Raw genomic sequence first — 22,343 nt, forward strand, 5'->3', positions numbered from 1 at the left:
AAAGGAAAAGACAAATCGAGAAAAAGCGCGCCAAATGGGCAGGCGTTCTCGGAGAAACGCGCGCCGTATTCATTTGGCGGGAAAATTCATAAATAAAATAATTAGGGTGTGTGAAATAAAAAATAGCTAATTTTGATGACTACAAGTATATTCTTATCAATTATTTCAAGGAAAATAGAGAAAAGGCTATAATAGTCTTATGTACACAAATTATAAGAACTTATTTTCCCGCCATAAACTGACTAACGATAATTTAATATTTAGTTCAATCTTAAAAATAATACTCCCTTAACATACCACATTCTTGTTAAATTCATGGATAATATTTTATATATTTAATAGCACATTTAACATTTTTTCCTACTTTGGTTCCTACATACTACGCCATTCATTCATCTATTATGTAAAATATGTAAAATAATTCTGAATACTCTTCTGCAATAAAATAAACGACTGACGTATTTATAATAGTATATATATTTATATTATGATAATAATAATTTCAATAATAATCATAGAAATTTGTAAAATATTTGGTTGACCACAACTAAAACGAAATCAAAGTGTTTTTGTTGATACAAATGATTTCGTAAATGTTAAAAAAAAACCTGAATGTTACTAGGCTTTCTAAGGAAGTCGGGCCCGATTACTTATTAAAATATAATTTGATTTATAAATACAGCTCTTCGAACAACTAGAATATATAATTAATGAAAGAGTAGTTTTTGCTCGAACAGAATTGTAAATTAAAACACGAAACATTTTATGAATCGGAAAAAAGATATTACACTGAGGACACTGTCAACACTTCGGGTTTTTTTAAGTTATTTTTTCCTGAACTTTTTAATGTTTCAAACCCTCTCAAAATGAAGCACTGAGTTCAAATACACCGAGTGATCAAAAAATCTTATTTCCAGTCGATTAGCTCAAGGGGTGATTTACATTACACATTTAAAAAAGTGACAAAAAACTCGAAGTGTTGATTGTTCCAGTGTCCCCACTGTAAAAACGGTATTTCGGAGCGATAACGAAATAAATAAGAATCGATTGACACCAACATAAGTGTAGTCAGGCAGACTCAACCCTTAAAATCTGCTAATGATGCCTTGACGTCCTTGATGAGTGAGGTATTATCGACAGGGTTTTTAAGGATCCGTTCTTGTAGGACTTCAATGTATCGATCCACAGAGTCAAAGTTTAACTTGATATCCATGTCAGGGATCTCAATATTAGAAAGACTGGCAATGAATCTAGACTGGAGTACCGCAAGTTTCGTCGCTAGGACCCCATTGCTGTGCCTGTCTTGAGAGGTGTCGTTTTTGGTAGCGTTTAGTTTCTTTTCCATTCTCAATACTTCCTTTTCTATTTCTTCATTCACTCTCTCCGAGTCTTCAATGGAAGATCGAAGCACGTCGATTTCTTTATCAAGCTGACGAATTTCATCGTATTCTTTTTGTCCTAACCGGTGAATAAAACAAACTCGATTAGTCAGTGTGTACTGAGCTTAGCATCAAATATCATTGTATGGTTTGGGTGCAACCCAGTTGAACGGACAGTATGCCACAAGTTGAAGATAGTATGCCAAACTCAAGACAGAAGTCTAGTTGACGAAATTTTGTGGTCGTCGGTGATCATACGTGAGACTGACCTTGATGAGGATCTAAGTCTAAACTTGGATAGAACTTTATCAGCTCTTTAGTATTCTTTATATGAAGAATACTATTGAAGAAGACTTTAGCACTAAAAGCAGGTTAAACGTGAATGGACCTTGCTTGAAAATCTTGTACAAGGTAGGACAGAAAGACAAGCAAGACCAAAAACCACCTTGCACAACCAACTAGGAAAAGTGGATAATACACCCTAGCTGTCGATAAAATGTGCATCAAGTGACGATGGTAGGCTTAATTTATTTCATTACCTCTTCCTGATCTGAGTTTGACAATGTTATTTTTCTCCTCGATCTTTCGCGCATGCGCCTGGGCCTGAGCGAAGAGCTTTGACTCAGCTTCTTGTCGCATTAAGACCTTTTTCTCTGCTGGTGAAACCATGGGACACCCTGATAAACTGCGAGGGAACAAACACTATGTGTTATACACTATTACAACATGACAGATATTACAACACCGATGAAATGTCAAGATTTGCAACGAAAATATTGCTATTGAGTTAAGTTCATTTTAACTGATTCATAAAGCATTGACAAGTTTTCATATCGTGCGAGGACCGGTTAGAAACTGGACAATCATGATAACGATGCCATAAACTCCTCCATTTCCCAGTGATTTTTGTTCATTCGGACAAAATCGGGCTGCATTTGTCGAGCTCATGGTATCATACTACTACACATATTAAGAATGTTTACTCTATCTTGCTGGTCAGCAGTTGTCCAGTATTCCCAGTCCTCCCACTCGATATGAAACTTGGCAGTGCTACGCAGTGAATGGGTGATCTTGACATCAGTTACAAATATTGCAACCAATGGATTATAAATGACAAATATGGTTCAGTAATAAAAATAAAGGTAATGTTTTATGAATAGACACATCAGTCTGTAATATTAGAGGAACATTGATGTTTCATTCTCCTGTTGGAGTGTTCATATTTAATCGAGGAGAGAGGCCCTGTAGGTTTGTCAGGAAATATTTATATATCTCTGTAATATTCGACGCGGAGTAACAATGACATTACATTCTCCTGTTGGAGTTTTAAATCGATGAGGGAGGGCCTGTAGGTTTGCGAGGGATTAGTTATATATCTCTGTAATATTCGACGCGGAGTAACAATGACATTACATTCTCCTGTTGGAGTTTTTAATCGATGAGGGAGGGCCTGTAGGTTTGCGAGGAAATATTTATCTATCTCGATTCTATATATCTAGTCGTTTACGAAAATATGACTTTCCCTTCGAAACGTTAATCTTTTGCATCAACTCTTTTAAGTACCGGTGGCCTCCCCCCCACGCGATAAAACATCAACGGTCCCTAATGACAAAAAGATACGAACACATAGAAAGCTGAATGAAGTGATTACCAATACATGGATTAGAAGGAAAGAAAGGTTAGCCTGAGTAAAGATATCAATATGTACTAACAATGTTTGCTTGTCATGGTTAGATGGACGTAGAGGATGATCATGATTAGTTAAGTCCCTTGGTTATCACGTGATGTGGGTTAAGAGCAGAGGATCATGGGTATTTGTACCTTCTATGTGAACTGAACTGACCACTGGAGTGTCCTGAACCATCACATCCTGGTGTGGGACACCTGTGGGTTTGTAAATAATGATATATATATTTGACATCAATCGAATGACTGAATCAATTTAAAAGTGGTGTAGCTGTATTGCACTTGACTCTCACCTCTGGGGTCTCAGGTTCGATTCCTGGACTCAGTATCACAAGAGTAGAGTTTGTTAGGTCTCATCTTTAATTCGAGGGGTTTTCTCCGTTTTTCCCTCTCAACAAAACTAAACAAGCTAAATTACAATTCCCAGAATTGAAAACTTGATAATGAGTTGGCAAAAATTGAATGAGACGAAAAGGGAAAAGAAATCTATTTCACTTGTAAGGAAATGTGTCTGGAAAAATGAAGTGAAATACTTACGTTGGTCCAATCTTATCAGCTCCACCAAGGCTACCTTTGCCAGCTGAAAAAAGAGGTATGACAATCATTAGTCTGAGAGTGAATCTTTCTTGATTTCTTCAAATACCACATCATGGTTTACTTCTGCACTTCACCTTAGGGGGTCAGGGAGTGGCAAGGGGTACGGCTTAAGGGGGGGGGGGGGGCAGGGAGTGGCAAGGGGTGCGGCCCCTCTCCTAAAATCCATGTTTATATTTTATTTATTTTTGATACGGAAAGGCCTAAAAGGGAGAGAACTCATACACCTAATTGAAAAAACGTAGTAGGGTTCGAGAAGGTCATGTGATCGAAGCTAAGACCGAAAAGGATTTTGGGTACTCCGAAATGTGTATTATATTTGCATATAGACATGTAAAAATGCACAGTAGAGCAAAGTCGGTCGACCTAGATTAACAAGTGTTTTTTAAAACTCAACTATAAAGTAGGGAAGACTAGTGTCAGCCATACAAACGATGGTCTAAGTGGCAAGAGTTTCAATCCATACTTACTTGGATCGGTCCCACTAGCAGCAAGCTTTGGTGCAAGAGGACACCCAGACAAACTAAACAAAAAAGAAAATAAATCATCACCAACAATATGATAACCATGATCAGCTAATCTAATGCAATTAACCAAAATCTTCGTAATTATCATCATTATCATCCACATTCTCATATTAACATTTTGCATGTCTTTACCTTCTGTGTGAGGTGTACTTTCCAGTTATATGACCTGATCCATCACATCCAATTGTTGGACACCTGACAATCATTCAATTAGATTAGAGAACAAGACTACGGCATCACATGATCCAGGGCATATTACTGATCATTGATCATTTCTCTTTGCAAGTCACTTTTTTATGAACTTTGCGAGTTTCTTTTCTTAATTACTCTGATATCACTTTCCCTCAATTCCCCTAAAATCTTGGGAATGCTATAGGGGTGGTTTAAAATATTATGTAGTGATGGTATTATAAGGTTGCTACATATTAGAGTTGCTTACTTCACTTCTTGACTTTCTTGTTGAGAAAGCTTTGCAGCCAAAGGGCAACCAGACAAGCTGTATACAAAACAAAAAGCAAAGTTAAAGCCACCGATACACGCTGCAATTTGTCGCTATCGTAAGACACAATTTCATCATCTATAATGACACGCAACGTTGACGGCAAAGATTTTCGCAACGAAAAAATATTGCAGAAACAAAGTTCAAAATTTTGAGCTTTTTTCTGCAACTTTTTGAAAATTGCACGCCTAAAAATAATTAAAACTGAAGATTGCAGCGTCTATCACCAATGCTCACTCGCAATGCAATAATCCAATCGAGACTAGCCAATCAGGATTTTATACTGATGACGTTTTCCCGCAGAATATGATAGACGATGCAACTTTTCGCTGCAACAAAAATCTGAAATTAATTTTCCAGCGCGAGAAACAATTGTAAAATTGAAACAATGTATCGGAGGCTCCACCGTGTTTTCATATCAATTCAATATCATTTCTTAGCGAAGCATTATTCAGTGCAACAGTTTTAACTTCCCTCCCACGCACAAGCCAGCACAGAAAAGATCTCAGTATGCAGCGCCGTTTTTTAAGCTATAGTAAATGAAATATTTAAAGTTGGATCTAGAATAAATCATTAATTTTTTATGCCCATTTTAATAGGGCTTAGTCCCTCCCCTTAAAACTGCCTCTGGCATGGCTGCGACTTAATCAGGTCGAAAATGTTAAAAACCAAATACATTTGCATAGGAATTATTGCAAGACTGACCTCCTGTGAGAGGCGTACTGGCCTGATACATGACCCGTGCCATCACATCCTGGGGTAGGACACCTAAGATACCACCATGAAACATCACCAGTTAAACGAGCAATAACACAATCAAACAATATCGACATAATACAATATGCACAACGTAATGGATGTATAGTTAATGTATGAGAAATAAAGTGTACGACTTTGAAACCGAGAGGATAAGATGGATAGACCCCGTTTTCCCATTTTAGATCACGTGTCTCTTGAGAATAAGATTCTTCGTTTGAGTTGCATTTACATTCATGTGTCTTCTCGTGCGCAACTGGTTTTCATGACATCGTGCATGAGGATCGTCAAGATAAGAACTCGCTTAGACTACGTAGACTTTGAGAACTTTTCACGTAACATTTTTTTTTGCAAAAAGTAAAAACCACGAGACGTTGCACGATTTTTTTGAACGTATTAACGCACCTATGAGGACTTTTCCATCCACGAAGTCTTTTCCTTGATTAGTTAAGATGATACCAGATACAAGGAATATGGCTCTAACAAGGCGTTCCGAAGTTCGAAGAACGAACTAGTAACGAACTTTCTCATAATGGTTCATAATGGTTGGGACTGAGGACTAGCGGCCCAAGGGGGGGGGGGGGGGGGGGGGGGGGGAGGGGAGGGGGGCCTGTGGAGGAGGGGACGAGGGAGAATGGGGAGGGGGTGCTCTTCCCATTCCCCCTCGTTCCCTCCTCCACAGGCCCCCATCCTCCCCCCAATTCCTCAATTTGGGCCGCTACGCAGGCTAACTGAGGACAAGCACAGGCAAGCGACTGGGGTCGGAAAGGCCTCATTAGTAAACAAACATTATCCGTCAAGATCTTTCGCTTTTGCTTCAAGAAATACATGGACGCCATGATGCATCGTGTAGAGAAATGAGGCCTTTATGACCTCGCTTCCATGTACTCGTCCTTAGTCCCAACCGTGTTTGGCGGCCATTAGTGAATGTGCAGTTCATGAAAAACCCTTTTTACTTCATAATACTATATAAGGTGGTTTTGAGAAAAAAGACGCTTCAAAAGCAATAGGCTTTTTATTCGATTAAATGCCAATTCTTTCCCACAAGACATTTCTTTCCGTGTAAATTCTATTTAAGTATATCTTACTCAAAGAATTTTAATTGGTAGTGTTTCTTCCCGAGTGGCAAAAATGGACTATTTGTAGAAACTAATGAAGTGTTTGACCTCATGCGTTTCGGTTGAGTGTTAGAACATTATGAAACATAACAATACTATAAAATCAAAAAACAGAGTCACAAAGTCTGTGCTTATGATAAATAACTTCATTAGTAAGTTCTGCAGGACTTAAATTAATGTTCAATCGGAACAGGTAATTAGGCGATGAATAACAGGAAAAAACAATCCTCCATGATAACTAAAAGAGAACGTGCGCCGGCCTAAAGGCAAAACATTGATCACCAAATATTACAGAGACCAAATTTTTCTCGCCCGGCAATTAGAAAGCGAGAAATCAAAATTGTGTTTATGAAAACAATATACTAATTTGCTTTAGTAAAAATACACAGGTGATTATTGAAAATCTCGCGCGCTGATTGGTCGAGAAATTCACACTATCACACGATAATCACCTCCAGCGATAATCCAAAATGGCGGCCAGCCGCGTTGTTGCTGTTACCGGGAAAAAAATGTCTTTTATCTTCTTTTTTTCCTTTTTTTTTAAATAATCACCTGTGTATTTATACTAATTATTTGCCTCAGCCTCAGTGAATATCGGAGAATATTTACCTCGCCGCTCGAAGACTCGCGTCTCGGTAAATATTCCCCGATATTCACTTCGCCTTCGGCGAATAATTGTTAATTAAGGAGCTTGTTCCGCAATAATTATATTCCGATTTTAATATTAGGAATTTGTTGTTTCCAATATTTTTCTCATATTGTAACACTCGCGTATTACTTTTTCAAAATAATATTAGTATGTAGACTACATCGTATATCGATTCAACCAATGCAATTTAGCTTGGCCATTACCAATTAAAAGTACAATAAGTCGGTAGCTTTTATGCTTATAATTGGTGGCAGCGCAAAACAAATTCAGGCCGATACCAAGCTGAAAACCGCGGAATTGTCAACATTTCGAGGTTTAATGAACTTCCAGCCCTAGCAGTGACTAATTTCTAGGTTCTCAAAGTATTTTTTAGAGTTCAGACGGTGACCATGTTTTATTTCCGACCCTAAGTGGATACTAAATAATGTCAATGAGTCTTTACCCTATCAGAGGTACTCAATTTCAACTTCCCCAAGGTATCCCATAACCCCACCCCCCGAGTCTTATCATTGACAGGTGCAAACCCAAACTTTTCCTGCTATCTCAGTGGAAGAAAAAAGTACCTTAAAGATCGTATTAGCGATTTCCCCCTGAATTTGGGATTGGCTATTTATAGGCTGTCAATCAGTGTTTCTTTCGTTTGTCCTTATATGGAAAGAGGAATGCACTAGTCACTTCGTGATTGGCTATTTGTGTATCAAAGTCGTACACCTTATACATAAGTAATAAAGACAAGTTTGTGTAAGCGATTGATAGTTTTAGAGTATGACGGCATTTTATCTTACATTGTTGGAGGCGTTCTGTTTCCTTCAAACCTAACATTGAAAACACAAATCATGAACAAGAGCGGTATGAATAGTATGGACATCACTTAAGAATACTCACGTCAACAACTCTTTGACTTTGCCATCTGCTCCTAAAAACAAATGAAAAAGTCACACCATGAGAAGAGGTTAATGGAGGAAAGTCATACAAATGCTTTCCAAAAATAGAAAGTAAAGTAGAAAACACTGTCGAAGATAGTCAAGTTTTAATAAGTGGCTATCAATCATCAATCTAATCTAATCTATGCCTGGAGGAGTTCGAAATTGTCTCCAGGCTAGAAGAATGATTACCTATTTCGTTTCGTGTCGGATTCTTGGCATGTGGCACAAGCTTGACCGCTCTAGGGCAGCCTGACAGCCTGCAAGAAAATTGAACAAATTCCATTGAAAATTAGAAACATTTATTATATTCTAGAAAGGAATTGCAATAATTTTGTTAAATATCTTTATAGCGTGGATTCTGGAGTTGACTGACTCGTTAAATGTTAACGTAGCAGTGAAATGGTTTTCGTCTGATCTTTCTCGTGAGCTTCAACCAATCAAATTGAGGTATGAGCCCAGATAATTAGGAATGTATATAAAGTTCACGACATAAATAATTGAAAAGTAATATTTTTAAATATATTTTCTTCCCTCCTCAAAACCTAACACGTTAATTTTCAATTCGATCTGTGAGTTAGCCGTGCCCTGACTTTGATCATGTAAGAGGGTCAGTGATTTAGGGTTTGAACTGTGAGTTAGCCGTGCCCTGACTTTGATCATGTAAGAGGGTCAGTGTTTTAGGGTTTGAACTGTGAATTAGCCGTGTCCTGACTTTGATCATGCAAGAGGGTCAGTGTTTTAGGGTTTGAACTGTGAATTAGCCGTGCCCTGACTTTCATCATGCAAGAGGGTCAGTGTTTTAGGGTTTGATCTGTGAATTAGCCGTGCCCTGACTTTCATCATGCAAGAGGGTCAGTGTTTTAGGGTTCGATCTGTGAGTTAGCCGTGCCCTGACTTTCATCATGCAAGAGGGTCAGTGTTTTAGGGTTTGAACTGTGAATTAGCCGTGCCCTGACTTTCATCATGCAAGAGGGTCAGTGTTTTAGGGTTTGAACTGTGAATTAGCCGTGCCCTGACTTTCATTATGCAAGAGGGTCAGTGTTTTAGGGTTCGATCTGTGAGTTAGCCGTGCCCTGACTTTCATCATGCAAGAGGGTCAGTGTTTTAGGGTTTGAACTGTGAGTTAGCCGTGCCCTGACTTTCATCATGCAAGAGGGTCAGTGTTTTAGGGTTCGATCTGTGAGTTAGCCGTGCCCTGACTTTGATCGTGCAAGAGGGTCAGTGTTTTAGGGTTCGATCTGTGAGTTAGCCGTGCCCTGACTTTGATCGTGCAAGAGGGTCAGTGTTTTAGGGTTCGATCTGTGAGTTAGCCGTGCCCTGACTTTGATCGTGCAAGAGGGTCAGTGTTTTAGGGTTCGATCTGTGAGTTAGCCGTGCCCTGACTTTGATCATGCAAGAGGGTCAGTGTTTTAGGGTTCGATCTGTGAGTTAGCTGTGCCATGACTTTGATGGTTTGGGTGTAATAATATTCTCTTTTACAACGGAGCAAAAGGCCGATAACTGAACTTTATGTTTTAATCCCGACAGCAGCTAATGCCATCCTTGGGAGCATACATGACAATAACGCCGTCAACATGATACAACATTTACCCAATCAAAGGGCAGATTCTGTGTGAGTCACGGGAAGCTTACAGCGATCTCGATCACGCAGGGACAAGCCAGTTGGGTTCAAATATTTGTTTTTTGCGTACAGTAAATTAAACATTAACATTACAGTAGCGCTGTAGCTTTTTTCTCAAGCCAAAAAAGACTGAAATAATACTCAACGGAATGACAAATGGTCTGACATTTCTTCCATTTACATCGATCTCTAGGAGATCCAGTATGTTGTATGTTGTCAGTATGATGTTACCTTCTGTGACTGGAAAATCTGCCATTTACGTGACCAGTTCCATCACAATCAGGAGTTGGACACCTTCGATAAAAGTCCAATTATCTCGTAAGTATTTTATAGCAAGTTTGATGTTTGCTAATCCCAAGGACCAGGGGTAACTTGGTTAAGAAAATGAATAAGTTTTTACATACCCTGAAGATAATTTGAAAGTCGGCGAATCTAAAACGTGGGAAAAAAAACCATTTCATATGTTTAGTTTAGTTTTGGCCCAGTTGTTCAAAGCTGGATTAGCGCTAATCCAGGATTAACTCTATAGGTCTTATTAAAAGTTAACCCAGGATTAGCACTAATCGGGCTTTGAACAACTGGGCCCTTATGTACAAGCACGATATATATAGCTATTTCAAAAAAGGTTTGTGAAGTTTTGTTGCGTGTCGTTTAGAGTACATACCATATATTCGTGAAATTGCACAAATTAGTAGGTTCAGTATACCTCAGTAGGCCGTAGACCTACAAAACTTTGCACTAATTTGTACAGTTTTGTTAGCTAACGTTTTGACGGATATAGTGTATGCACTCTACTAAGCTTGAAATATATTATATTCATATGTATATTATGGCAGCACAGGAGAAAATATACCGAAAAAAACGTCGTGACAAAGTTTGATGAAACTCCACATTGTTGTGACCTTTTGCTGATTGCATTCACATCGTCCATAGTGCATTTCGGGCTTGGTACGTACTATGTAACAATGAGGTGTCGTTCACGATTGTGATGTAGATGATAATATATTAATACGAAAACATAGAATAAAAGGATTTATATCTATCTACCTGGCTCATCCATGATTTCCATTTCTTGTCTCTCATTTTCATTCATTATTTCAAACTCTTCTTCCTCTTCATCAATATCATCATCATCATCATCGTCGTCGTCGTCATCGTCATCATCATCTGATGAGTCGCTTTCAATGTCACCTTCATCATCGTACTGTGGTTCCATCTTTATCTGTTTTACTTGTTCTCGATCTATACCACTGGAGACACCACAGACAACAGGCCGGGGAGGGGTAGTCGAGCTTGGCTTCGGTGATGATGTCAATAAAACCACAGGATTCCCGCTCTTTGTTTCCATTTCCGTAGACGTGGAAAGTGTTTCTTCGGATGTTTCCAAGTTTGACGTCATTGGCGGTGGTGATGACGTCATGCTACCGCCTGACATGCTGGTCTTCTGTCCCGGTGAAGGTAGTGATGGTGCCACTGGTAAAAACCTTTGGAGAACCGGCGACCTGAGCGGAGGAGTTGCCGGACTTGTATTAGGATAGTCGGAGGGAGATGGCTGCGGTTCTGGAGACGTCGAGGAGCCACTGATGACGGCATTAGCCACAGCTACAGCAGCAGTTGCTGTAATAACACTGGGTAACGACGAGGGGGAGGTGGAGGGAGGGATAGGAATGGGAGTAACCACAGGAATCTTCAGCTTGGTAGGAGATGTAACCGTAGTGGTCTTTGGAAATGGAAAATGGGTGGGTGTGTCTTTGGGTTCAAGACGAGGTAATAAGTCTTTCTTGGCTGGGTTATCTTGATCTGATGAGGAGCTTGAGCCTGATGACATGCCAGAATCAGGTGACGTTGGGCTCTCATGCGGAGATGTCTTCACTCCAAAATTACCAAACTTTGGTGGACGGCCTGCAAAACATAAATCTAAATTAGGTTCAACACATCACAGGCAGCTTTTGTTTCGGTTTTCTCGAAATCCTTTTCCCATAGACGCACCACACTAAAAACGAGGTTATTTGATCCAGGGTTTCTCGCTGTCACTGTCCGTGCCTCACTTTGATTATAATAAAAAAATTAGACATCCTCGCCCTCATGGGGGGTAAGGTTGAAATATCTCATAGAGCTTTAAAGTTGTGTTGTACTTCTGGCTGAAAATGCTTATTAAAAACACTAACATAGAGCCCAAAATGTGATCCAAACCTAATCTACGCCTGTAACATACAGAATTTTCAAGAAGAAAACTTAAAAAATCTTTAAAGAACTGCTTTCATTTTGGACGATCGGGAGTTGATTTTTCACCCAAATGAAGTCACACTGGTATATCAGTTCGACTGCCCCTTGTGGGCTGTTGCATGGGTCGGAGCTCACGGAGCTTGGGTCGGTTACAGGTCTATCTGTTAAAGTAGAGGTGACCTACTAGCACCTTTATCCCTTTTTTGGTTGAAATTACCTGGTGGACTACTACATTGTCTTGTCAGTTGTTTCTGTGCTGCTGCGAGTGGACAGCCAGACAAACTGAAACAAAGCAAAATATAAAACTTGTAGAGGCAGTTGTGTAAATGTAGATTGTGCTTGAGAAGTCGAGAAAAATATTGACCCAGTGAGGTTACTAGTGAACTACTCAGCGTTCTCGTTACCAGAGGAGAGGCAATCCTTCTTTTGGTCCACGCAAAGTAGCCTGCGTAGCGGCCCAAATGGAAGTGAAGGGGATTGGGGACTGGGGAAGGAGGGGAGGGGGACTGGGGAAGGAGGGGAGGGGGACTGGGGAGAGGAAGGGTAGAGAGGGAGGGCCTGCAATGAACCCCCTCGATTTTTCCTACGAACGTTCCGAATCCGAACGTTAATTTTGATTGGCTGATAGGATCAAGACTCATAGAAACAGAAATAAACATGACTTTATCCTTTCATTGGATTGGTTGAGAGTTTGCATATTAATTAGGGGGTGTTAGGAAAAATCGAGGGGGTTCATTGCAGGCCCTCCCTCTCTTCCCTTCCTATCCCCAGTTCCCCCTCCCCTCCTTCCCCAGTCCCCAATCCCCTTCCCTTTGGGCCGTTATGCAGGCTAACGCAAAGCAATGAAGAACTCTGGCGATACAAACTGCCAACGCTTTCTGATTCTATTGTTTAATACGGCAATGAAAACCCAGCCAAAACAAGAACACTGGATTTCGCGGGGTTTTTTTGGGATTGGGGTTGACCAAAAGCAAAGATCCTAGTGCGCATGTTCTACAACTTGGCGGGGGAAATCCAGACGCACCATACATTTTTAAAGGCGATATATCTCACTATGAGAAAATAAATAAAGTCTTAAAGTTGCAACCTAAATATACTTTGTTACCTTCTGTGTGAAGTGTACAAGCCTGTTCTGTGGCCTGTACCATCACATCCTGGAGTAGGGCATCTACAAACAACATTAATATAAATTAAACATTGCTAGCTATTTGGATAAAATTTCGAATAAAAAGGAAACTATTAAGTTTGCGAGCAGCGACAATTCTGTTCCTTCTCTCCTGCTTATGATTCTTTTAAAGGTATTATGAATAACGTAGTCACAATTTGCTCTTGCTTTTTACACTGAATTAATTGCATTGCTAGATCGATCACAAAGGCCCGACGCACTATATATATAAATACGTTGGATTTATATTCAAGGCTTAATGTTATTCCTAATACTTACCTTACATTATTGTCATCAGAATTCGCTCTTCCTGCAACAGAGATAAACATTTTGTATTACAGTTATGAAAAGGAAGAGGCAAGGAAAACCTACTTTAAAACATAGACACAGTGGAATCTCAGCTGATACCAGTCTGCAATATTAAAATACCTAGAATAACAGACACTTCGTGTATTAATCAACACACCCCGTCCCCTCCCTAGACCAAGCGGACCAATTCACAGATACGTCACAGGGCAGGGCATTATCAGACAAAATAACTCGAAGATTTTGACGCGCAGCTAGTTTCATTAGACGAAAAAGCATTTATTTCCCCCTGAGGTACAACTTTCTTGGATTCACTTTGAAAACGGAAGGTTCTTAGAAGATTGACTTGAAGAATATGATAATGGTACAAAGATATGCAAGGAGACCTTTATTGTCGATTCGTGGTTATTGAAGTGGGGAAAGATTAACATAAAGAAGGTCATCCAAACTTACAAAAATCGAATCAGTATGCATCGAATGTAAAATTGGTGCATTGAGTCGTAGCGTAGTGATAAGGAAAGAGGTAAAAGGGTATAGTGAGATATTCATAGGGTTTTTAAGGAATTTAATACTTCTCTCTATTTACAAGTCTAAAAAAGTTTTGAGTTCGATAAGATAAATTTAAATACTTTACCTTCTTTATCTTTGTCTGTAAATAACCGTCTGGGACATCCATATAAACTAAAACAAATAAAGCGATTAAACATACGGTTTGTACAGCGCTTCCCAATCAAACACGCGAAATCGCACAATTTTCTGTCTCGACAAAATAAGGTTTAGTGGACTGCGTCAACCAAAGCGTTTCCATGGCATTGTCGGAAAATGCAGAGCTTTCAAGGGCACGTGCCTATCTAATGTTGTGGAAACGCCTTGAATGACGTGGATGACGTCTACCAAAACAACTGACAGCAAATTGTACGATTTTTCCAAGTGTGATTGGGAAGTGCTGTGATGCGCGCAACTGCAAAAGTGCACACATACGCGGAATATTTGCACACAAAATTTCGCACATCAAGTTCGATACCGAACTTTTCATTTGCAGAAAGTAAAGAGAAAATGGGCTAATTTCTTTTCTATTGCAATTTCTAAGTTCAAGTTGAATCAGAGGAAACGCACGAGCACAAAAACACCACAGCAAGAAACTGCAAAAACAAAACTTTAAATAAAATTAAGCAAATAAATAAAAAACGATATAACTATGACTGCATAAGCTTCGTCCGCTGGATATGCCTCATAGAGAGGACTGTGTCGTAGTATCGCATGAATAGCAAACATACCAAAAGGTGACTCTGAAATGGCTTTCTTTACTTTGAATATTGTGATTGACAGGTGTATCTACATTGTAATGCTCTTTCTTGGCTGTTTTACATTAAATTAACTTTTAAAATGGCTTTTTTATGACTGGATATGTTTCTATGCGTATTATATGTACGGCTAGAGTTAGTACCTTCTATGAGAAGCAAAGAGACCTGATTTGTGTCCAGAACCATCACATCCTGGAGTAGGACATCTAGAAAAGAAAAGGGAAATGAATGAATGAATGAGTGAATAAATAAATGAATGGATAAATTAGGAATGAGTGAATGAAGTGAATGCACCAAGGCAGTGATAAATGCTGGCATGAAGAAATGAATGGGTGAATAGATGGATGGATGATAGAGCGCACAAAGTAAAGTGCAATGACTGTCTAAAGGAAAGAACATGCAAGCAAGTAAATGAGCAAGTGAACGAGTAAATAAATAAAACACCAGCTGAGTGAAAACAATTAAATAAGTGGGAATTGAGAAAATTAATTCAGTTCTTATATATACATTATAATATACTCCTAATTTTAGAATAAGTAAGGAAGGTATAGATCAGACCACTATTATTTAAACTGATATAAAGGGTATCATTGAAATTTAGAAACAACAAATGGATGGTACCCATGAGAACTGCATTATTATAGATACATACATACCTTACGCTGTCTGTGTCACTATCTGGTTGTTTATCTAAACAAATAAGTCAAATAAAAATCATTAACAAATTAATGGGTTCTCCATTATAGATAACTGTTCAAAGAGTTGCAAGTTGCAGGTTGAATGCTCCCATGCAAGAGGTTTTCCTAATAGGCTTTTTGCAATAGATTGATACATAAGATGTAAAGAAAGAAAGAAAGAAAGAAAGAAAGAAAGAAAGAAAGAAAGAAAGAAAGAAAGAAGAAAGAAAGAAAGAAAGAAAGAAAGAAAGAAAAGAAAGAGAAGAAGAAGAGAGAAAGAAAGGAGAAAGAAAGAAGAAAGAAAGAAGAAGGGAAGGAAGGAAGTTAGGAAGGAAGGAAGGAAGGAAGGAAGGAAGGAAGGAAGGAAGGAAGGAAGGAAGGAAGGAGAAGGTCAGGAAGGAAGGAAGGAAGGAAGGAAGAAAGAGAATCAAGTAGTATAGGGAATGGGGGTTCCAGCGCAATCTCAACACTGGGTAAGACCCGCGTCAAGAAGTACACCTACGGAAACAACCCCACTCAAGTGTGGTTGGGGGCAACAGCGCAAATATGTTAATCTATATATGGAGTGCGAAGATTGTAAAGAGTTTGTTTATGATTTCTGTGTAAAGTGCTTGAAACCCAAGTTTGTTACCCCACCACCAAATAAGTATATTTGTTGTGGTAAGAAAATGCAAATAGAAGACGACACGTCAGCACAGTGTTACGAATGTGGTAAGAATATTCGTAATGCCGTACCAAATGCTACCAAAGAGCAATATTACGCCAATGGAGGTCGTAAGAAAACGCCATATAAGAGAATAAAATACTTCAGAGACTGGATGAGTCATATCCAAGGTTTACATCCGATATATTTAGACAACGAAGTAAGGAAGAAAATCATAGACCATTTAGAAGAGCCAACCCCACAAAGTCTACGAAAGACATTGAAAAAATTAAAACTAGGAAAATATTACAAAGCTATTCCCTATCTTTTGTCTGAAATTACCGGTAAGTCTATTCCCGAGGTTTCTGATATGGCAAAAGCCGAGTGGATGTTTTGTCAGTTGAATAAGGATATTCCTTATTACCCTGATGTAATCTATGAAATATTTTACAAAATTGACCCCAACCACCCCCTGTTAGGATGGATTCCGAGGCGACAATGACATATTACGTGTATTTATATTACGCGTAATAATTTGCTAAATAAGGTTATGCAAATAATTTATATTACGCGTAATAATTCGCCAAATAATTCGTATTACGCGTAATAATTCGCCAAATAATTCATATTACGCGTAATAATTCACTGAATTTATATTACGCGTAATAATTCGCTGAATTTATATTACGCATATTTTCTAGACTGTCGTTCGATATGCAAATGAAATCCCGTCACGCTCTTTTCAAAGCAGATGTTTACTGAGCAAGCTTTCTTTGAAGCTCTTCTTTTGCCTCCTGGTAGATCTTTTTCCGAGATTCCTCGGAAAGATCTTTTACGACTGTTTTTTTATTCCTTATGTCCGACTTTAATTTCTCGTACTTTTCCTCTTCGGCCAGAATAAGCGAGAATTCTACGTCGTCTATCTTTCTGTCACGCAAAGCCTTTGAGACAAGGTCAGTGATCGTATTTACTTTAGCCCTTGACAGAGCTATTGTCGTGTCATGCTTGGATATTTTGCTTGACAACTGTTTCATAATGCCCGTAGCAACAGCAGAAATAATACCACAGGCTGCCCCAACGCTGGCCAAAGGAACTCCAACGATTATTCCCGGCCCAGTAAGCGAAGTAGCAACGCCGGAGCCCGTTAACACAACAGATATGGACCCTGAAGTTATCGAAATCTTATGTAGCGTACTCCGTGCTCTAACGTACTTTTTTCGGACTTTTTCGTAGTGTTTTGCCTGCCCTTCCAAGTAAGCCAAGATTAAGTTCGCTTTATTCAGACGAAAGTTTTCGGCGTTTAGTTCGTTAGGAACATCTGGGTACAACTTAGGTGCTGATGGTATAACATCCATTATATATACTAATGTACGACGCTTTTGGGAATGATATCGAGGAGCAGCCACATCACGACAACCGGGATTACTGGAACTGGAGGGCCTTTAGGAAGATGTTTCCGCATGCAGACCCTAGTAAGTTCGAAAGAAGACCCGATGGGATTTACTATAACGGCGAAAGAATGTATAGTAATGAGGATTTGAAACCTACGCTGGTTAATCAGATAGACAATCAGTTGAAGAATCCTGGTTACGTTAAACCAAAACCCACGCCTACGGTATCTGTGCAGCATCCCACGGTAACGCAAGGTTGGTCAAAGGAATTATTGCTTGGTACCAGTACTTATCCGATACCCGCAGTTTCATTTGATAAACACCCAAGCCCGGACTTAACGTTGAACATGCGGGTCTCTAACAACCATTCCTTTCCGTTAAAGGTGCGAGATATCTTCAAAGAAGTTCCCATTATTCATACCACCGCTAAGGAATCTCATGAATGGTTAAGTGGTCCTAACATGCGTTATTGGCCGCAGCAACTAAACTTTGCAGTTTGGTGTGCCACTAGCGGCTGTGGTGTAAGCGCAAGCTTGATGAAGAATTCAATATCTATGTTTCATTTTCACTTCACGGTTAGAAGAATACTGCATGAAATGGGTGTTATTGCGCTGCCGGGAGATGCCACGTTTTATCCAAGAGATAATAAATACAGCGTGCCGGCTTATGACAGACTTTGTAAGGAGTTTGACGTTGTAGGGAAGGATTTCCGATGCACTGCCGGCGCTAACAATGGTCTGGGGCATATTTGGGCTTATTGGGGGATTGGTGGACATGTGCTAAGCGATAAAGAAGTGCATACGCTGCGGTTGCAGTGGGACACTGGGTATCACAAAGAAACTCACGACAGTAGCACCTTCTTTGAACCAAATGCCAAAACCACTAAGGAAGTTAGAGACGGACCTCTGTTCAAAGACGAGGGTGGTAAGTATCGTGGAGCTAATCCACTGATTATCAAAATTACCAACGACGAGCAAACAAAGCAATATCTTAATTTCATACCCCCAGAAGGTAAAGGACTAACCAAAGCCGGCCTTGCCCGTTTAAACCGCAGCATAGAAGCTTACGTGTATTCCATCCTTGGAGCTCAGGTAAACACCCGATCCAGCATAATCGGAAATACGGGCGCCGCAGAAGAAACGCGAGCCGAAGCCTTGATCTTATTTGAAAGTTCAATCTTGGAGGGCGACATTAGCAAGGGCGTACAGCGTTACCAACTAGCCATACAAAATTCTAAGGCGAGGTTGGACTATGCAGTAGCCCCGGGTTGTTGGTTAATGCCTAGTAATTTATCTATAAATGCTGGTTCTGTAGTAGGATACAACAACAAACTGCAGCGAGCTACTAAGGATATGAAGTTTGGGGTGAACGACGTGAACTCTGACACTCTTAGGAACATTCCTCACTTCGTAGAGAAGCCAAAAAAGTCACACGAAACGAAGCTACCCACAGTTAAGAAACCATCAAAGAAGGTCCTACCTGCGATACCTGAGGAATATGACCATAACCTGCTAAAAGCCGGTCTAGCAGCTGCAAGCATTGGTCTGAGCTATTATATATGGCGATGAACAACCCCTACGTAGCTGGAGTAGATTGTGTTTATACGACTTACACAGGCGAGAAAAAATACACCCAGGCATCTTGGGTTGATGTCACGGGCATGTTCGTGAATTTGAATTACTCAGGAAAGAAATTGATATTATGCAGCATTTCTTTGGGGGCCGTTAGCAGTGCGAATGTAGGATTTCGTTTCTGTGACGACAATGGAGTATTACAGCCCATGCGCGCGAAGACAAACAACAGGGAGCCTACGCATTTCTCAGTAGAGCCGCCAACGAATAGCTCTGAGAATCTTTCCGTTTGGACTTTCCACATGGTTGCTGATTGCCACGGGAAGGTAAAGCTGCAGATAAGAGTAGATGACACCGGGAGTGTTTGCATAAATAGCATAGAAAATCAAAGGAATACTGTCTATAACCACATGACCATCAGCACTTTGACGGTAATGAGCCTTTAAATATATGAATCCATACGTGAGGGAAACGCGTTATACCCACCGCTTAGATGAAGAGGGATATGACAACGGCGCTTGGCATGACGTTGGACTGTGGGTTGAGGTTGGGGGAACTGCATTGGTCATTTGCACTATTAGCATTAATGCAAATACGCATGCGAATGTGGGGTTTAGGCTTATCGATGAGAATAATAAGCCCCTGCTTCCTTATCGAACTTCAACGAACACCAGGAAAGTTACCCATTTTTCGATGGAGCCCTACACTAGGTCCACTGAAGACCTAACGCCAGTAACTTTTCATATGCTAGCCAATTGTAAATATGCTAAGTTGCAAGTCACTTCTGATGACGGCAAGTTTGGAATAAATCGCGTAGGTCGCAGGCCCGCTAATGCAGTCTGGAGTCATAAGCCCATTTCTACCATGAGTGTGTTGCCGTTGGTTCCAAATTACCAGGGCGGTGCTAATACCGTCTTTCATTATCCTCAAAGCAGGACACCGTCCGATGAGAAGATTAAGCCTTCATCTTCTTCAGGAGGACCACTCCAATAGCGACGACCAAGATCCAAATGTTATTCCCCACAAACTTTAGCAGTTCTCCGCCGGCCCTAAGCGCCAAGGAAACAACCGAACCCAGCAGCCCAGGCAAACCGGCTGCCATCTTTTTTCCTAAGGCCGTCAGCCCATTGCTTAATTTCTTTACGCCCGCGCCCGTAGCCTTAAGCGCGGATAGGATAACTCCTACTACGCTTGAAATAGCGACCGCAAACGCCAGCGGAACGCCATACTTTAAAAGGGCTCTTTTTACTTTTTCCTTGGTGGTAAGCCCCAACTCTTTTTCCAGGTTTTCCTTTTGAGCCCGCAATTCCGCAAGGCGTATTTCGAGGGCCTCCACTTCCTTTTGAGCTGCTTCCCTTTCTTCCTCGGTACGTGTTTGGTCCTCGATTACTTCTTGCTGCCGCTCTATTTGCCTCTCCAGGTCTTCGATGGCCTGATCTCTTTGCCGGATTTGCTCCTCTTTAGTGTTAATTTCGGCAACCAACTGCCGCCGTTCCTCCAAAGAGCCAGCTATGGTGATATGCAAGTTTTTAGCTTCTTCCTTGCTTATGTTTAGGTCTTGCAGGGCGAGATCGAATGCCTTTTCAGCCTGGTTCATTCGACGTTCAGCATCATCTCTTTGTTCTCTCATTTCTATTATTCTTTGGTTTTTATCGTTAAGTTCTCTCTTTTGAGCATCAAGGAGTAGTTGGTTTTGTCGCATGTAATCTGCTTCCCTTTCCTCCAACGTTTCTTGCAGTCCCTTGACGCGTTTTTCTAGCGCAACCCGTTCATTTAGGGTTTCCAACCTTTCTAACGCGCTTCGGGTAGCTAGTTGAAAGCCTTTTAATCTTGAGACGTCACCCCTAACGTTGCCCTCCTCATCAAAGAGGGGTTGTGGTTTCGTCCAGCGGTCTTTGTCAGGAAATCTCAGGTCTTGAACGCTTATGAGGACTTTGTTTCCGCGTTCTGTGAGCCTTACGTCGTCAGCATCAAAGCTGGAATAACGCTGCGTTAGCTCTTGCGTTGCCCACTCTACGGTTTCCCGCGCGGTTGCTCCCTGCTCGTCTATGTTTCGAAGTTCCAAGTACTCAGGGACGGGGCTGCCGCGGTTTCTTGATTGCCACATGCGATTCAAGGCTGCCTTGAAGCTTCTCCACCTATCACCATACCTGCTTATCAAGGCCATGTCGTAAACGTGAGGCGCGGTTTCCGCGCCTTTAGTCCATGCGTCGTATTCTTCGTCGTTAATGTCGACTTGACCTTCTTCGGTGGTGGGGTCAAAATCCGTTCCTTCTACTTCCATTATATATGATAAGCTCAAAGTTAAACCCCAACATATTACCTAAGCAGGTTGGCGGACTGAAAGCAGAACGCACCTTTCACCGGGTTACATTCACACCTTCTAGCGCAAAGCCAGGAGAAACGCTGTACGTAGGCGTACCCCGCCTAACGGATAACCTAGTATTGGTTCCTGGCACCCTGGCGCTAAGGTTTAACCTAGCAATACAGCCAGATACCGCAGACGCGCGTTACGTCGTCAATAATGCAGGTAGAAACCTTGTTTCCAAAATGCGCGTAAAGTTCGCCGGGGAATCCTTGCTGGACTTAAACAGGTATGATTTGTATACCACGTACAAAGACTTATGGTTGACTGCATTTGACCGCGCGCAAAGGATAGAGCAGGGAATCGCCAGTGAAGCCATACGCAAGGTAAGAAGCGCAACCGACAGCGCCTCGGGAGAAGACGAAATAAAGACGGCTTATGGTACTAAATATGTCGTTCCTTTGGACTTTGAAGTTATCACGAACCACGGTGCATACTACCCAAGGCAGCTAAGCGAACTGCAGTTCGAAGTAACCCTAGCAGACACTACGAACATCCTGCAAGGAAAAGATGTAAGTTCATCAGCCGTCCACCCATACTCCGTTACTAACTTAGAGCTGCAGTATGAAACGGTATACAGCGAAGACTTAGCACGTAGCGCCGGTATGGAATACAGCGCCGGGAAGGCTTTCCTTTACGACCACGTCGTGATGTACAAGACGTTCAGCTTTACAAATAACGTCGAAGAGGTCATCAACCAAAGCATTAACCTTCCCAGGCGCAGCCTCACAGGGATAATGTTGCTGTTCGCAAAGACATACACGGCAGGATTGCGTGACTCCGAGGCGTTCTTTAATCCTAACATTACCAACGTAGGTGTTAGCATCAACGGAGTGCCTAATAAGGTTTACTCACAAGGGATAAAGCCCGCGGATATGTACCGGGAAGTCGCACGTAAGTTTGGCGACCAAATTGACCCAAAGAAATTCTTTAAGGATAA

General features: G+C 40.8%; 1 protein-coding gene across 7 annotated transcripts in view; it reads right to left on the reverse strand.

Annotated features, from left to right (window-relative positions):
• Positions 1–431: 431 nt before the first annotated feature.
• Positions 432–22,343, reverse strand: part of LOC116305733 (uncharacterized) — a 62,769-nt gene continuing 40,857 nt past the window's right edge. For 4 of the 7 annotated variants that reach the window (XM_031715704.2, XM_031715703.2, XM_031715705.2 and 1 more), the window contains exons 8-27: positions 15,413–15,446; positions 14,900–14,962; positions 14,087–14,133; positions 13,426–13,456; positions 13,087–13,149; positions 12,199–12,263; positions 10,803–11,657; positions 10,160–10,187; positions 9,987–10,049; positions 8,324–8,391; positions 8,094–8,124; positions 7,994–8,023; positions 5,391–5,453; positions 4,626–4,682; positions 4,319–4,381; positions 4,130–4,182; positions 3,603–3,645; positions 3,201–3,263; positions 1,919–2,064; positions 432–1,458 (exon numbers count right to left, since the gene is read on the reverse strand). In XM_031715704.2, coding sequence (XP_031571564.2) covers positions 1,079–1,458; positions 1,919–2,064; positions 3,201–3,263; positions 3,603–3,645; positions 4,130–4,182; positions 4,319–4,381; positions 4,626–4,682; positions 5,391–5,453; positions 7,994–8,023; positions 8,094–8,124; positions 8,324–8,391; positions 9,987–10,049; positions 10,160–10,187; positions 10,803–11,657; positions 12,199–12,263; positions 13,087–13,149; positions 13,426–13,456; positions 14,087–14,133; positions 14,900–14,962; positions 15,413–15,446 — 2,246 coding nt within the window. In that variant the 3' untranslated portion in view covers positions 432–1,078. The remainder of the gene's footprint in view (positions 1,459–1,918; positions 2,065–3,200; positions 3,264–3,602; positions 3,646–4,129; positions 4,183–4,318; positions 4,382–4,625; positions 4,683–5,390; positions 5,454–7,993; positions 8,024–8,093; positions 8,125–8,323; positions 8,392–9,986; positions 10,050–10,159; positions 10,188–10,802; positions 11,658–12,198; positions 12,264–13,086; positions 13,150–13,425; positions 13,457–14,086; positions 14,134–14,899; positions 14,963–15,412; positions 15,447–22,343) is intronic. The other 3 variants (XM_089026838.1, XM_031715707.2, XM_089026839.1) reach the window with 3 other exon arrangements.

The sequence above is a fragment of the Actinia tenebrosa genome, unplaced genomic scaffold (genome assembly GCF_029948245.1).
Source record: "Actinia tenebrosa isolate PJP-AT-01 unplaced genomic scaffold, QUT_ActTen_1.0 PGA_scaffold10__47_contigs__length_13832649, whole genome shotgun sequence".
NCBI classification, from domain to species: Eukaryota; Metazoa; Cnidaria; class Anthozoa; order Actiniaria; family Actiniidae; genus Actinia; species Actinia tenebrosa.